The 14,982-nt window shown below is 46.6% G+C and overlaps 1 protein-coding gene across 2 annotated transcripts in view; it reads left to right on the forward strand.

Moving 5' to 3' along the window:
• Positions 1–14,982, forward strand: part of LOC118777935 (homeobox protein Meis1) — a 64,691-nt gene that overhangs the window by 40,461 nt on the left and 9,248 nt on the right. For both annotated transcript variants that reach the window (XM_036529201.1, XM_036529210.1), the window contains exon 9: positions 7,109–7,185. In XM_036529201.1, coding sequence (XP_036385094.1) covers positions 7,109–7,185 — 77 coding nt within the window. The remainder of the gene's footprint in view (positions 1–7,108; positions 7,186–14,982) is intronic.

Below are 14,982 nucleotides of genomic sequence, written 5' to 3' on the forward strand. Positions count from 1 at the left end.
CGAGTCCTTAAGGCTCATTACAATACTAAATGATCTTCTCTGGTTCATCTGTGCTAAAAGAGGAGGATTTCCTTCTTGTCAGCTGTGCTACACACCCCATACTTGAGCTGTAATTATAGGCTTATGCTTCCAACTGATTCCAAACCAACTGCGCATACCCAGTACCCATAGGCAGAGCTGTAGACTGTCTCTAAACCAACAAAGATGGTTTTGAATGAGAAAGACTAATTAGTGTATTGGATACGAGATGAATATATCTCCTTTTCATCTCAAGGATAAAGGGAGTGAAAAAAAGACTTTCTGAGGGTGCATCTTTACAGCTTTCCTTGGTGTAGAACAGGGCTTTCTAAAAACAGAAAAAAATGAATAATTTATATGGTGCCTTTGTGTTGATTTAGCATCTTGTGAAGTTCACAAGAACCTCCTATGAAGCAGGTGCTTCAGGAGTCTGGTTCTGAAATGAGAGAGGGAGTAGTAGCTTTGAAGAGGGTGTTTAAAACTGGACTTGCAGGTTTTGCATATGTAGGTTTTTTTGTTTTGTTGAATTTCTTTGGAAGGCTGAAATAGCAGTTACAACACCTCGGCTTCTTTTCTTTTGTCAGATCTCAACAATTATGCCCCCTACACAGCAAGGCATTTTAAATGGCTAATACCTCAGCAATTTCCCCATAAAGGGTGCTAATTAAATCAATTTTGAGACTGTTACCTTGTTTGCGTTGCCAACCCCCCCCCCCCCCCCACCTTTTTCAACCCCCTGTAAGGTGGAATGGCATGTTCTTATCCAAATATCTCACACAATCACCCCCCTTCCCTGCCTAACGGCAGAATAGCTCTGGGCAAGTGCGAGCACATCGGCAGAGAGGGAGGCCAGGGGCGTTCTGCCTGTCCTTACCGGTGAACACAGCGTTAACTCAGGCTGAGGGGGAGTGGGAAGGACAGTAAACTTCAACTCTAATCCTGTTTATTTAAGAGCCATACCAAAAAAGATTGATTTTACTTGGTGGGGGTGGGAGGTTGGGGGGTGGGGGGGGTGGTGGGGTGGGGGCGGGGGCTCGTAATACTCACATGCCAGCCAAAAAGCTCCTGGGTGAAGCCAGAGGCATTCCTCAGGGGCTTGCTGGGTTTCTGCATGGATTAAGAGGAGGGAACGCGAAGGTGAACCGGCAGCGTGGGACCGGGCTGAATCGCTCGTGAGCGTCCTCGCCTGTCCAAAGCACCGCTCTCTGCGGAGGCCTTGTACAGAAAGGCTGCAAATGCTCGTGTCTTCTCATACGGTTCTTAACACGGGTTCTCTTGCCATACAACTTCTCATGTGGTTCTTAATTCACACACACACACACACCGTTTACCCGCTCGGCCCTGATTGGCTGTATTGGATGTGAAATTAACGCTCAGAGTTGTTTAGTGGAGCGTATGAGACGGCGGTTCAGAGATGCCCTCTAACTCGGTCACAGCGTCCATTATCGGATGTATGCGTATGTGTGCGATTGTATTTAATTATATTCTTGTGGAAAATCAAGCACCGAGCCTCTAATCTGTGCATCCCCTCTTTACTAATTTCCTCTATGAACTAAAGCAAGCAGTGTTTTTTTTTTTTTTGTGCACGCTTATTTTATTAAGTTAATCTAGTGTGGAAGGACACTTTAATCAGAATCACTCTGGGTACGCAGAAATGCTCCCTTAAATAGAAAATTATAATAACACTAAAGCCCGCAGTGATAATAAAGAGGGTGGGGGCAGGGGGGTATGGGAAATTGTAATTAACTAGTTAAATGGGACACAAAGATTTTAGGCATTCTTTTTAGGGAGGATCTGTTCACTCGGCGGCCACGGCTACCTCCGTGACCGCTCACACGAGCATGCTGGAACGCGGCTGCGGAGGGGCCAAGATAAAAAAAAAGAGAACAGTATAAAAGGAACTTTCAGCGTAGTTGTCCTAGCTCGGTCAAGCAGAGCAACCGGGTTTTGGCTTGATAAGAGAAGCGGCTGGAGCTTCTCCAGGGCTCCCTCTGCCCCACAGCCACGCCCCTAACCCAACACCACCCCTCCCCCTCCTTCACCGATTGCCTTTTCAACATGCGCCGGCCATTAAATGTGTCACCAGCAAGTGTCATGCTTCCACAGTGAAGCGCAAGGGCAGGGCTTGGATGGTGGGGGAGGGACGGAAAGCCCCTGGGCTCGAACCTCCGTAGCATGATCTCGTTTTAAGGTCACGCTTGCACATAAATGTATGCGAGTGTCTACAGATGCCTACAGTAACATCAAAAAGAACTGGAGGGAATTTGGACTCACCCGTGGTCGCGTGCAGGGCCTGCTTTAAACCAAGGTATCTGACCAAAAGTTAGGCCCCTGCTAGAGAAAGGATTTCCCACACCTCCCCTAACACTGTAGCTGGAGATGAAAACAGGCTGTGGAAACATGGTGTGTGTCTCTCAGTCGCATTGACCGCAGGGCAGGCTTCCCAGCCAGCGTTACGTGTGCAGGGCCCCGCTGGGAAAGGGAGAGGGGCCTGTGTACACTGGCCTTATCTCTGTGATAGGCTCTGGACTCGCCTTTCCACTCCACCATGTTTTGAGGGGCCAAGGAGAAGGCAGGGAATGTTACCAATGCTCTGATATACACAGACACAAATATCCACACACACGCACACACACACGCACACTCACACACACACACATTCTGACATATCATTAAGATGTGTAGGGTTAGGGGTGGATAGATATTTTCCAATTGTTTTTCAGTTGTTCCTGTTTTTTGCAGAATATCATCAGATCCTGCGGAAAGGATTCTCATCCAGTGTAACTGTAAAGATGACTTCAAATCTTCATTCTCAGACGAGAATTGTTGGGTTGTTTGTGATTAGACCTGTCTGTAAGAGAAAATGTCTGAATCACACCGTTTACGCATATAATAATAATTCTCATTTTTTTCCATAAACTTTCCGTTTCATTGTTTCAGAACCAAAGAAGATGCATTTGAGTGCACAAGTCCTGTTTGCAAGAACGCTTTGATTGATTCAGTTGGGCCGGTTGAGCCCTGCGTTATTCTTCTGCTGGTTGTTTATGAAGTGTGTAATAGGTGTCGTACTTTGAGAACGAACGCCCGCTGTGGCACGTCACTGTTAAAACTCCCGAAACCCAGTTAATCAGGCGGGGATTCCCTGCCATTTCACGTCCAATCACATGAATTTGGGAGTGGAAATCTAATAGAGGAGCGCTCAGCGAGGGTGCCCTGTTTGGAGACGAGCTCTCCCACGCAGCGGGGAGCATGTGTAATCGCTGTTAAATGAGACCTGTTATTGGATTGCGTACCTGCCGGAGCAGAGCGGCGTGAGAGAGAGCTCGCCGTCCGCTGAGACTTGTTACTCTGCCCCGGGGAGAGTCTTCCCTTCCTGCTCCCAGGTGTAGTTACCTAGGCGTTGCTGTGGAAACGGGGGCTAGGCATTGCGCAGCGACGGCGCGCTGGGGTCTTGACAGAGTGTGTGTGTCTGTGAAGGGAAGATCAAGTCAAAGCCTCGTTCCCTGCTAATTACAGGCGAGGACACCGTGCTGTTGATGCGCCTCCCCCACCTATTGGGGGCTGAGGAGGCTGCCTCTCGGCACATGGTTTGTAACTGGTTAAATGCTGAGGAGTGGGCGGGTCAATGTTAAGGTCCAGCCTCAACTCACGGCCAAGGTCTCTGTGATCCAGAGTTGATATCTTCTTTACTTTTCAATGATCATTCAGTGATGGCGTTCCACACGTATGGGATGGGCTTTTGATGCAAATGGAGCCCTGTTTAAATTGTCTTTCCAGTTCCTCTCATCCCACCTCCAACCCTTGCCCTGACAAAGCTGCAAAGTTGGTGTGCAAAGTGTTCTCCCACATATTCTTAGGCACTGTGTACAGATAGCTACAACATAAAGAGTTACCAGTGACTGCACCTGACAGAGATAAGGAACTGATGGTGGCATCCACAGTAAATAGGACCATGGCATGTGTTTGACAAGTGACAGCATGTTTGTTCCGTGTTTAAGTAGCGAGCAGGTGGGCGCCGTGGACGAACAGGTTGGAGCGCAAACATGGCACGAAAAAAGCCGTGGGAGATGTGCCTATCCCAGCCTTCCCCTGCAGTGCATGCTTGCAGGGAGCCATTTGGGCAGTTATCGCAGTGACATTCTTTGATAACCCAATGTCACGCTGTACTTCTCACTTACAATATCTGATGTATCATGTAACAATGTGAAACGTCCTGAATGCAATACCGCGCTGTGACACTTTCAGATTCAAGCACATCAAAACATTTTGAAATTGAAACGGCTGGTTTGCTCATTGTATTGTAGATATATTCGCTGACAATGATGCCGCTGTGTAAAATATAACAACAACAAAAAATGCCGGTGCAGATATACATCAGACCTTTTCAGTTTTGGTTTGCTAAGATGACAGCTTATGACAGTGCAGTTATGATTCATACAATATAATGGAATTCTCCCCCAGGTGACTTCATTACCTAGATGCACAACCTCTCACAAATTCACGTCTTACAGAACGTCTGCAGTCAGCTAAACAAAAAACATATTCTAAATGCTCATGGCTGCTATTGAGTGCTAGCTGTCATACCTAAAGGTGTACTTGAATTCTGTCAAGACTTGTTGCCGGTACTAACTAGTGTTAACAGAATCTAAGTCTGGTAGTCACGAGGGCCCCAGGGTGGGAAATGACACAGCAGAAAACACAATACAATACGTGCAAAGATCAATCACAGAATTGTCAAATGATAACACAGAGTATGGAGATTCACTGTGCCAGGCAGAGAGGTCCTGTTGAGAGGGCAGAGTGAGGTCTCTGTGGACCATCTCTGGGACGAAGAGGGAAGAGACCCAGTGGGATGGCGGCCATGTTGCCCTCTGCGCTGGCATCTGATAGCGTGCCCAGGGCAGCGAGCCGGGAGCCTGCGCTTGGCGGCCGCAGAACAGGCGATGTTTGTACAGTTGCTGCGCCGCCGGCGCGATGCTCCATCCTCCAGTCATGAGGCTCTCCCTTTTTCATTGTTCCTGCCGCATTTATATATTTATTTATCCGCGTATTTTTAGACGGGCGGAAAAGGCCCGGCTCCCTTGCACAAGAGTCTCGCTTGACTCGGATGCTCGGCGAATTGGAGGGAAAAAAGGGAGCCGCATATTTGCTCTCCAAGACATAAAAAGAGGAGACGAAAAGCCTAATTGCATGAAGTCATGGCGTTCATGTGATTGGAACAATTATATTTGTTTCTGAGACGGTCTGAAGCGCTCCGAGCCAAGTGACGGGAGCACTGGGGGATCAGATGACTCTAAATAAACCATGCCCCAGGAATGTTGTTTTCCCACATTTCTGAGCATTCATTTTTTCCCCTACACAGACTTCATTATTGCGGTTTGACAAAATGACCCAGGCACACCCTGGGCCGAAAGGCTTCGGATGCTGGAGGTGTCTGGGCAGAGGCAGGAATCCTCAGCTCTGAGTGGCTGGGGGCGACAATGCACTGATTAACTTCTGCGTGAAATTAGATAGCTTGTTCCAGTTACCTACAATCAGATCACATGAAAACAACTGATAGAAAAGCAACGTTGTGTTTCTAGAGTTCCTTGAAAAATTACACTTCGGTGGGGAGACATTAAAGATTTTTCCAAAGGCAATGGGTATAACATCAGATGTGTAAATGCTCTTTCATTTGTGAGCCTGGGTTCTCATTTTACACCAGAAAGAAAACTACTGAAAATTAGCCAAATAATTATTATCTATCTTTAATCAGCAATACCAATATATTTGATAGTGTTTTCCTTTAAAAAGCAGAAATTTAAAAGGTAAGAATTTGTATTGCTCCTGACAATTTTCTTCTGGTGATGTAAAAGGTAACACTGTACTGAAATGTGAAAGGTTTTTAGTTGTACAGTAGGAAACCAGCACAAGTTCACCTAATTTCAAAAAGCTGAATTGCTAGCATGTACTGCTAGACATATGAGACAGCCTGAAGCTGCGAAACCAAAGCTTCAGAGTGGTATCCTTTTTATTTCTCCCCGGAAACAATATTCTGGCCTGGTGCGTTTGGATTACACTTGCCCAGTCGTGGGGTTGGTGATGCCTCACCTCTCCGACCTGCCAGTTTAATCTCCCTGCCGGCTGCCTTAATAGTTTTACGTGCGACGGATCACATGCTGCCTTGGCCGGCACAGCAAGGGGCTGACCGCTGACCCGTCCTGCCGGGGACGGGATCGGCGCTCGGAGCGCGCTCATTGTATCGATGTAGTGCCACGCAAAGCGGGCCAGACAAACAAACGGAGCGGACGGCCGCGGTCCTGAGGGTGACGCCGCAGCGTGTTCTGGGGCGGCGCGGCGGGTTCACCGCGTGATTCTCGTCTCCGCCGCTGTTCACTCGCAAGGGGCTTGCCTTTGGGACGCGGAGCCTCTGTGGCTCCGACAGACTTCTGTGGTGTCTCCAAGGATCGCCGCACAGTCGCTGCGTTTTCATATTCAGAACGGTGCGACTGGAAAGCTATCGCTAAGCAAACTGTCTTCTCTTCTGGCGTTCAGTTTTGCAAGCCAAGTGGTATTGTATGGTCAGCTTTAAAAGTGATGAAGATGTCAAATTTACCACAGCCGGTAAAAAGTCAGCGTTAAGAGTTTTGCATAGCCGGAGTGGGGCTGGTAGTAAAAATGAAACGGTGGGTGCTTTTGATAAAATAATTTTATGTTAAATCTGACTCCTGTATGAATTGTTGTTTAGCACAACTCCCAACATCAGGAATTCCTTGTGCTGCGGCAGAATGAGCCTGTCTAGAATAAATTTGAGTAAGCGTGCACAGCATAGCACCCTAATTAATGTAGCTGTTTCTACACTTCACTTAACTTTATAATTGGCTTGCCTTTTCGCTGCCATTAATTACGCCATTTCATATTCCATTAATGAATCTAAGAAAGAGACACACCTCGCTTTTTGCACTAATTAACGGCTGCTCAGAGACTCTTCCATTGCGAAGTGTGAGCCTTGTTTTATCACCTCCTCTCTTGCAGAAAATCAGGGCATTTATTAAGAAAATTGTTATTTAATTGATGTATTTATGTTTTCTTCTCTGCATTTTTTCTGCAGCATCCTTATCCCTCAGAAGAACAGAAGAAACAGTTGGCACAAGATACAGGGCTTACCATACTACAAGTGAACAACTGGTAAGCTCTTCGGCTCTTGTGTTTACATGCAATCAATACTTTAGCCTCTGGCAACCTGCGTCTAATGATTTGAATTAATAGCTCCCCCCGCCCCCTGCACCAAAATCCCTCTCCCACTTACGGCTTGCTCTCCCCCGAAATCAATTAATCCAAAAGGGATATTGCCTGTAGAATTTTTCCAGCGATGGAGGACACAAGTTTTATTTATACAACTATGAATTCCCACCTAATTATGCCCAGTCCCTTCCATCTCCCCTCAAATGACTTCCCCAATACCCCCACTCCCCCCACACCCCCCTACACACACTCAAAAGAAATGAGAAAGTAGTAATAAAGGAAATACATCACAGCTTGACTAGACTTCTGGCTTTAAATGTGTTTCTAATGAGTGAGCTTTATGTATGTTGCATGGTATGCATGGAAAAAAGGTGTACAACTTTTCCCCCAGCACTTGTAATATCAGAGATCGGTCGTAGCTGTGTTTATTGGCCAAGTCTGATTAATTAGGCAAATGCTGCAGATAGGTGCAAGGACTCCTCTCCCTCCCTCCTCCCACTCGCCTCCTCTTTTCTCATTCAATAAATGTCAGAGATTGATAATGCCAAAGCTCACGTTACGTGTCCCTATCTATCTTTGCTAAATACGTTGGGCTTTAATGTAGGCATCGCTTATGTTAGGAAACTGTTGCATAGTTTTGGGAACCCAGGGTTAAAAGGGAGGGAAATGTTGAAGCCCATTACAGAAATTTTCATTTTTGTCAGCTTAGGTATTGTTCATTTTGGTACCCACACCAATAACGTGCTGCTCACAGCATGTTTACCTTCAGAGATTTAATTTATGGGAGGAGCCCTGTTGGCAGAGCAGCAACCCATGGAGGATCTTTCTTTTCCTTCAGCCGCATTAGGCCCGGCATGAAAGTCACATTATCACTCCTCTTTTCCCCCTCTGACTTATTTATTTATTTATTTTCCTTTTTTTTTTTTCCCCGGCTATTTCTAACGGAATGATGGCAGTGCATCAGAGGATGGAGCTGTGTCAGGAGAAGCAGTGTGTGATATCTCAGAGGATGAGCTGGGTGTTGTTAATCTAAGGGGTATTAGCAGTTAAACCTTACATGCTGGGATTGCTCAACCCCCTCTGAACCTGTGTAGATGTTTGACAATATGAGGGAGAGAGAGGCAATGAAATGGAGTGTGTGTGTGTGTAATATAGAGTGGGACAAGAGCATGTATATGGCAGGGGATAGGGAAGGGGTCTGCCATTTCATAAGCTAGCTATCACATGTGGTCAGAGGCCCACAATTGGATGTCACCATGGTAACCCATAGCAAGGATACCTCCTGACCCACAGATTTTAAGAGACAGTTCCCTGAGATAGAGAGTTTCTTCATACGTTAGGCACAACTTTGTTTCAGATCAAGAACAGTGTGGGAAAAAAATGTGTATAAACCAACAGAGTGAGGATTATCAAGTCTGCTATATTTCAGTATTGCAGGCCATTAATTTATGACAGCATTGTTTCTCAGATACCTCAGAAGCTGTTTTTAGTGTGTTATGTGTGTGTGTATGTGCGTGTGTGTGTGTGCGTGTGTATGTGTGTGTGTGTGTGTTTGTGTGTGTGTAAAGAACAACGAACAAATCAATTGAATTGAATTACAGCAAAACTTGCTCCACCCCCTTTTTAAAAATTCAAGTCTCACAAAAACTTGTTAACGCACATGTACATGTTTTATTTTTAATGAGGAGTCTCTCTAAATCACTGCTGTGGAGATTAAATAAAAATGCTAAAGGGTAGACTGGGTACAGATCACTCATAAATTATTGGCAGGAGCACAGCATGAGGGAATGCATGAAATGTGTATTTATATATTAAATGCGCGCACACTCTCACCCACGCACTAGCACAGACTCACAAACACATTCCACGCAGCTGGGCGATGGGGAGGAGACATGGGGATTCTGGGTATTTTTTTTTCTCCCTGGAAGCCAGGGTTGTGCGGGAGAGAGAGAGAGACTCCAGGCTGTTGTGGCTGACTGACTGACTCAACTGACAAAGTGGCCAACTGGAGAGAGCAAGAGTAAGAGGGAGAAAAGAGAGGGGAAAAGGAGAGCAGGAGAAAGAGAGAGGGAGAGCAAAAAAGGAGAGAGTAAATAAAGAGAACAAAAACAAAGCCGCCGCTGGATTGCATAATTCTTTGTATCTTATCAGTTGTTATTAAAAGGAGTTAGTTGCTTAGCTCCTCCAGAAAAGTATATAAACATGGGGGTTCAAGGAGCGTACTGGCAGTTTTTGCTGGTATGTGTCATTATTTAATGTGGCTATGGTAGATTAACTCTGTACACCTCCACACTGGAAGCCTGCAGTGCTGATTGAAAGCTCATATAAGTATTTCTGATTGTTAAGCAGAGCGTTATTGTAGAGATAATGTGTGTAAGTGGAGGCGTACCGCTTTCTTTAAGTTTCAGTTAATATACATATTTTTAACCCCCCCCCCATTCCTCTTGGGCAGAATGCCATGAATATATTACAATTTCTGCACTGCAGCCAGTTGGCTGGAAAATTCAGAAGCGTTCTTATTTTTGCATATTATGTGCACATTACAGAGGCCAATGTTCAGGGGAAAAAAAATCATCTTTTAGTGGCTGAATCAAAAGCAGATATGCAAAAGCTTGACACAGGAAGGGGCTTGGTGGTCTGTCAATAAGAGACATTCTGAGAACACTCCATAAACAGCAGAGATCTAAAATCAATGTGGGGTGGGGGGGAGGGGGTCATCAGATTTCGCGTGGTGTCCGTTCCTCCCTTCCTGACGGAATTTAATAATGCCCCTTAAAGACAGTGTTTAAGCGTCGGCGATGGATTGTTTTGTCAATAAGGCAGCTTTTATGAAAGTCTTAAAAGCAGGAAGAGCAGCACGTGGACGCGTGGTAGGGCTACTTTAGACAAACAGGGTTCCTTCGAGCTGCGGATCCGGTTTCTCCGTTCTGTCGGCCGAGGCGGCGCTGAAAAACAAAGGGAGCTGGACGAGCGGCATGCTTCAGCTCGGAACTTCAGCGCCAGAACCCGTTTGGGAAGAACCGAGGTGTGCCACACCATGCACAAAATGCACATTCTCGCATGAACTTCGGTTTGGAATGTCATGACTTGGAGTCGCACATTGCAGGTCGGGCCCTGGCGAGCTCAATGCGTTGGTGCGGTTTTAAAGCAGAACCATCCACACGTCACAAATCGCCACCAGGAGCTTCACGGCAGTCAGAGTTCGTTTTCTGAACACATAGGTGTGCGATTTGAAAAAAAAAAAAAAACAGGTCGCCAGGTTGAAGCAAAGGGCTCGGTGGGTGTGCAGATCCGGGGTGTCACGGCACCTCTTCGCGTCCTGCAGTTGTGTGGAGGAGACGCTAGCAGGTCAGCTTCAGTGGATGCCCTGCAGCTGCAGTTCCACACGGCCTTTCTGTCAAGGTGGCTTAGCGTGAATCTCCGTGGCCTTTAATGGTGTTTCACACAAAACACACTCCAACCCTGGGGTGATAGGGATGCAAACAAAAGAACTATTTTGACAGCGCTGCAAAAAAAAAAAAAAAGGCGGTCACATTTCTTTTCCCCTGATTTTCTTGAACATTATCTGAGAGGAAGGGAGTACAGTGTGCACTGAACTAAAAGAGACAGATGCATCATTTTATCTTGATAATTTGGTTATGTATGTATGTATGTATTTATTTATTTATTTATTGGACTTTTAAGCATGAATTGTGTGGGTTTTATATTTATGTTTTTTGAAGTGGTTGCAAACATTCTTGCTTTTCTGGAATTTGACTGCCTGCACGGACCTGAATCTCCCTTGACATTATGTCAACAACGGTGCTGTCTAGAGTTTTGTGTGTGTATATGTGTGTGTGTATGTGTGTGGGTTACAGTGAAAGAATATTGATAAATCACAATGGATTGTGGTTCTAGTAAATCTAAATGACAGCCTGTAAATTTCATATGAAGGTTCTGCATCAAAAGAAATATGGCAGGCCGCCTGTTGAGGAACAGATTAAGGTTTTATCTGCAATCAGGCTGTGGCAGTTGGTTGGTGATATATGCTCGAAGGAGTGGTGTATGTAGACCACATATTTTGTCATTAAGTTAATATGCACATTGTTTTTATGCACATGGTCAGTTCCTGGTGGGAGAAGTCTTTCTTTGAGTCCGTCCAGCCATGACATCAAACTGACTGGGCAGAATAATGAAAAGGTGATTTTTCTCTTTGGTCTCTTAGAGCACAGGGCACCAGCGCCAGCCTCAGGAAATGCCAGAGACTTCTTATGCCAGAGACACTGATGTAAAACCACCCAGAAGAGAGTTCCTCAGACAAAAAAAGATTCAAAAGGGAAACACATTAAACTGTAAGGAAACTGACAGTCAAAAACCAAACAGCAGAAAAAAGAGAAAACAGTTTGTTAAAGTAGCATTTGCTAGGTAAGAGTGACCTCTCTGTTTGCCCTACAATTGGTAGTGGACTCAGCCACACATAGCCCCTCCCCCTATGAAGAACAGCCATGCTGGGCTGCCTGGCCAGCTCCCGCAACAAACGCTCCACGGGGTCTGGTGGAGGTTGGGCGGGGGGGGGGGGGGGTGCGGGCGAGGAGTGGGGGCTGCTCCAATGAAAACCCCCTCTGACTCTGGCTTGGGACTTTGAGAAGTTTCCAATATTATGTTTGTGAAGTGGGCAGGGGCGCAGTGGCGGTGCCCTCTCTGTCAGTTCTGTCAGTGATGTATTGCAGCCCAGGCTCTGTATGCAGGGCTGAGGGCTGGAGTGGCCGCTGCCAAACATGACTTCATATCAGCAGCTCACTGCAGGAAAGTTCAGGCCATCTCTCTCTCTCGCTCTCTCTGGGCTGTTAGCTTTCAACCAGCAAGGGAGGCAAAGCCAGCTGGAATAAACAAAATATAGATGTTAATGTATGTGAATTTATTTGATTTCTGTCTGTCTATCTGTCGTCTGTTTGTCTTTTTATACGGACTGAAGGATCATAGAAATGACATGCAGTTATATTTATTTATTGAAGTATGTATGTGTGTATGTGTGTGTTTATACTATACATACACTTATGTGTGGGATGTTTATGATCAACGTACGTATTTGAAACACAGGCCAGAAGAGGCTAGATTGTTGCCGGGATAAGCTTTCCTGTATTAGACGTTTCTGTTTCTGTAAATAGGATCATTTGTTGTTGCAGTTTAGCTCAGTTTTGTTCATAAGTCATGCATTTCCTCTCAGTCAAGGCCGCTGTGGAGGAGTCGGGAGGCGCCACCGCGGAGCGGGGCAGGATGCCGTGCGCGGGGGCCGCGGGTCCCTCGACGCCGCGCTCCTATCAGTGCCGCTAGCTGCCACCCGCCCCCCCCCCCCCCCCAAGCAACTTTAGGGTAACTTCACAGCTCCGTTAATGGAAGAGGCCTCGCCCCCGTTTCGGTGAGGGGAGCTACGGGGGGCGCGGTGAAGTAATGGTAGCCCACTGTTCGACAACAGCGCTTAATGCTGCCCCCGGGAGAGGGGGGCGACCCTGCGTCCGTCTTGCCGAAAAGCCCCCCCTTTTTATGTTCCTCCATTTTGTTTAGGCGCCCCTATCTGCGGGGGGGCGGTTGCAGGTATTCCCTGTAGCGTTGGTGCTGGAGTTAGCAGCAGCCAGGCCTTCTCACGGCTCACATAGTGGTGCTGATTTTATATTCTGTCTGGATCTGATAAATATGACAACTGATGCAAGCAAGACAGTCCTACTAGACAGCCCTGCAGAGAAGAAACATATTTTAAATTGCACTTAAGGCATTTTCTTTGAATAATTATCCTTCGCTTCACCCTGTCATTATTTGCCCTTTTTTTTTTTAAAGTTTCCCTGGAGCATTTTGATACATATTAGAGTATGTCAGTTGCTACTTCGACAGCCTTTGCAAGGCCTTTAAACGCGATTGTGGTGGGTCCAGCAGAACGTTTTCGTTTGGCTAAATATGTTTCAGAGGAAAACTCAATGCGCGTTTCAAATGGCAAAACACTGTAAATATAGAGTTGCCAGGCGGACAGTGAGAGAGTGGAAAAAGGTGTAGAAACCGCAGCACCTGTGAAGGGTGGAGGAGGAGAGGGAGAGTGCTGTATTAAGCAGTCTGTTGGCCGCTGAGATTGAAGCAGTCAACCAGAGAGCGCATCGCTCCCCCCCCCCCTCCTTGCCTGTGCATTTCCTGTCTTTCACCATGACCTCATCTTCACATCAGGGTAAAAGCCGCGCTGACGGGAAGAGCAGGACTGGTGAGCGAGGCAGAGCTGCTCTGAGCAGGAACGGCGCGGTTCAGGTCCAGCCCCGTCCATTGCCACTCCATCTCTAATCATGTTAGTTACCAGCAAACTCGCATTTGTTTGCCTGTGTTATTTTTCCACAGAGTGGATTTGTATCAGAAGTGTTCGAATTTCAGAATGAACTCACACGCAGCTGGGGAAGCGGCCGTCGGCGTAGGTCGATTGAAATGGTGTTTCACTGTAGGAAAAGAGAATGGCGAAAAAAAAAAAACAATGTCAGCTCATTGACTGTGTTGTGGGGGAGGTCTGGTTCGGTAGAAACCTGGAAAGGCTTCGAGAGACCACAAATGAAAAATAAAAATCCAATGACGTGAGAAAGTTTTCTTTCTGAGAGACTAATGCATTCCAGCAAATGACAGAGAAATGGTAGGAGTTTCGTCATTTTGCACAGTGAGAAAATGTCTGACGTGGGTTGGCCTGCAACAGACTCATACAGATGCATCGGGTGCTGTTAAAATGCATGTTACACCTTTGCTGAGTTTGCCACACCCTTCTGCCCTAGATGGGTGCTTATAAAAAGTTACACAGTGCATAGCCCTGTTTTGCAGCATATATTTTTGTAATTGTGATTAGCACAGTCGTGCAAGCCGTTCTGACCTGCTCTGAGGCACAGGGCTGTGTGCTGATTAGAGCGGGTGAGAGGGGATGGGGAGGGGGTGAGGGGGAGGGCTGTGTAAATGGAATTTTCACAGCAAACAGCTGGACTAGTTTATTCAAACACATCCCGGGCCGAGGGACTGACCTGCGAATGACACCGTGGGAGGAGGAGCGAAGATGACATTTTATGACTTTGAGACCGGAGAAGAAGATGCACTTGTGTATTAATTCTTCCCCCAAGGCATGTCAACACGTGATTGAATTGTGGAATACCTAATTACTTAAGTAAATGGATCCGTGGCCGAAGCATGGACAGCAATAAAGCACCCCCCCCCCCACCTGAAAGGGGTTTCAGGCAACGGGGGTTTGTGCGCGTTGCGTGCTCACGAGCATGTGTGTTTGGGGGGGGAAGCAGTTGCGCAAACAATTGATGCCTAGTCTGACGCTGATCAGTTATCGATGCGGGGCAAATGGCACAGCTGTGCGGACTGTTCTGCACTCGCAGTTCAGATCTGAGTTACCGCTGCTTTCAATGAGCAGTCAGTCAGAAGAGACAAAATAATGAGCAGATCGAGGGGAAAGGACGAGGGCAGCAGTGTGGTGTGGTGATGGGGAGCAGGGTCTGGAACCCAAAGGTTGCTTGTTCTGTTTCCAGTCAGGCCACTGCTGTTGTACGCTTTTTCACGGCACTTCACCCAAATTGTTGCATAAGTGCAGCTCTGTAGATGGACACCATGTAAAAATTGTATGTAAGTTGCTATGCGAGTTGCTCTGGGCACGAGCATGTTCTAAGTAACTGTAAATGTAATAAGTGAAAAACAGACGTACCTGCATAGTTGTTTTAAGGGTGAGAGAGATGACACATGGGA

The sequence above is a fragment of the Megalops cyprinoides genome, chromosome 1 (genome assembly GCF_013368585.1).
Source record: "Megalops cyprinoides isolate fMegCyp1 chromosome 1, fMegCyp1.pri, whole genome shotgun sequence".
Lineage (NCBI taxonomy): Eukaryota > Metazoa > Chordata > Actinopteri > Elopiformes > Megalopidae > Megalops > Megalops cyprinoides.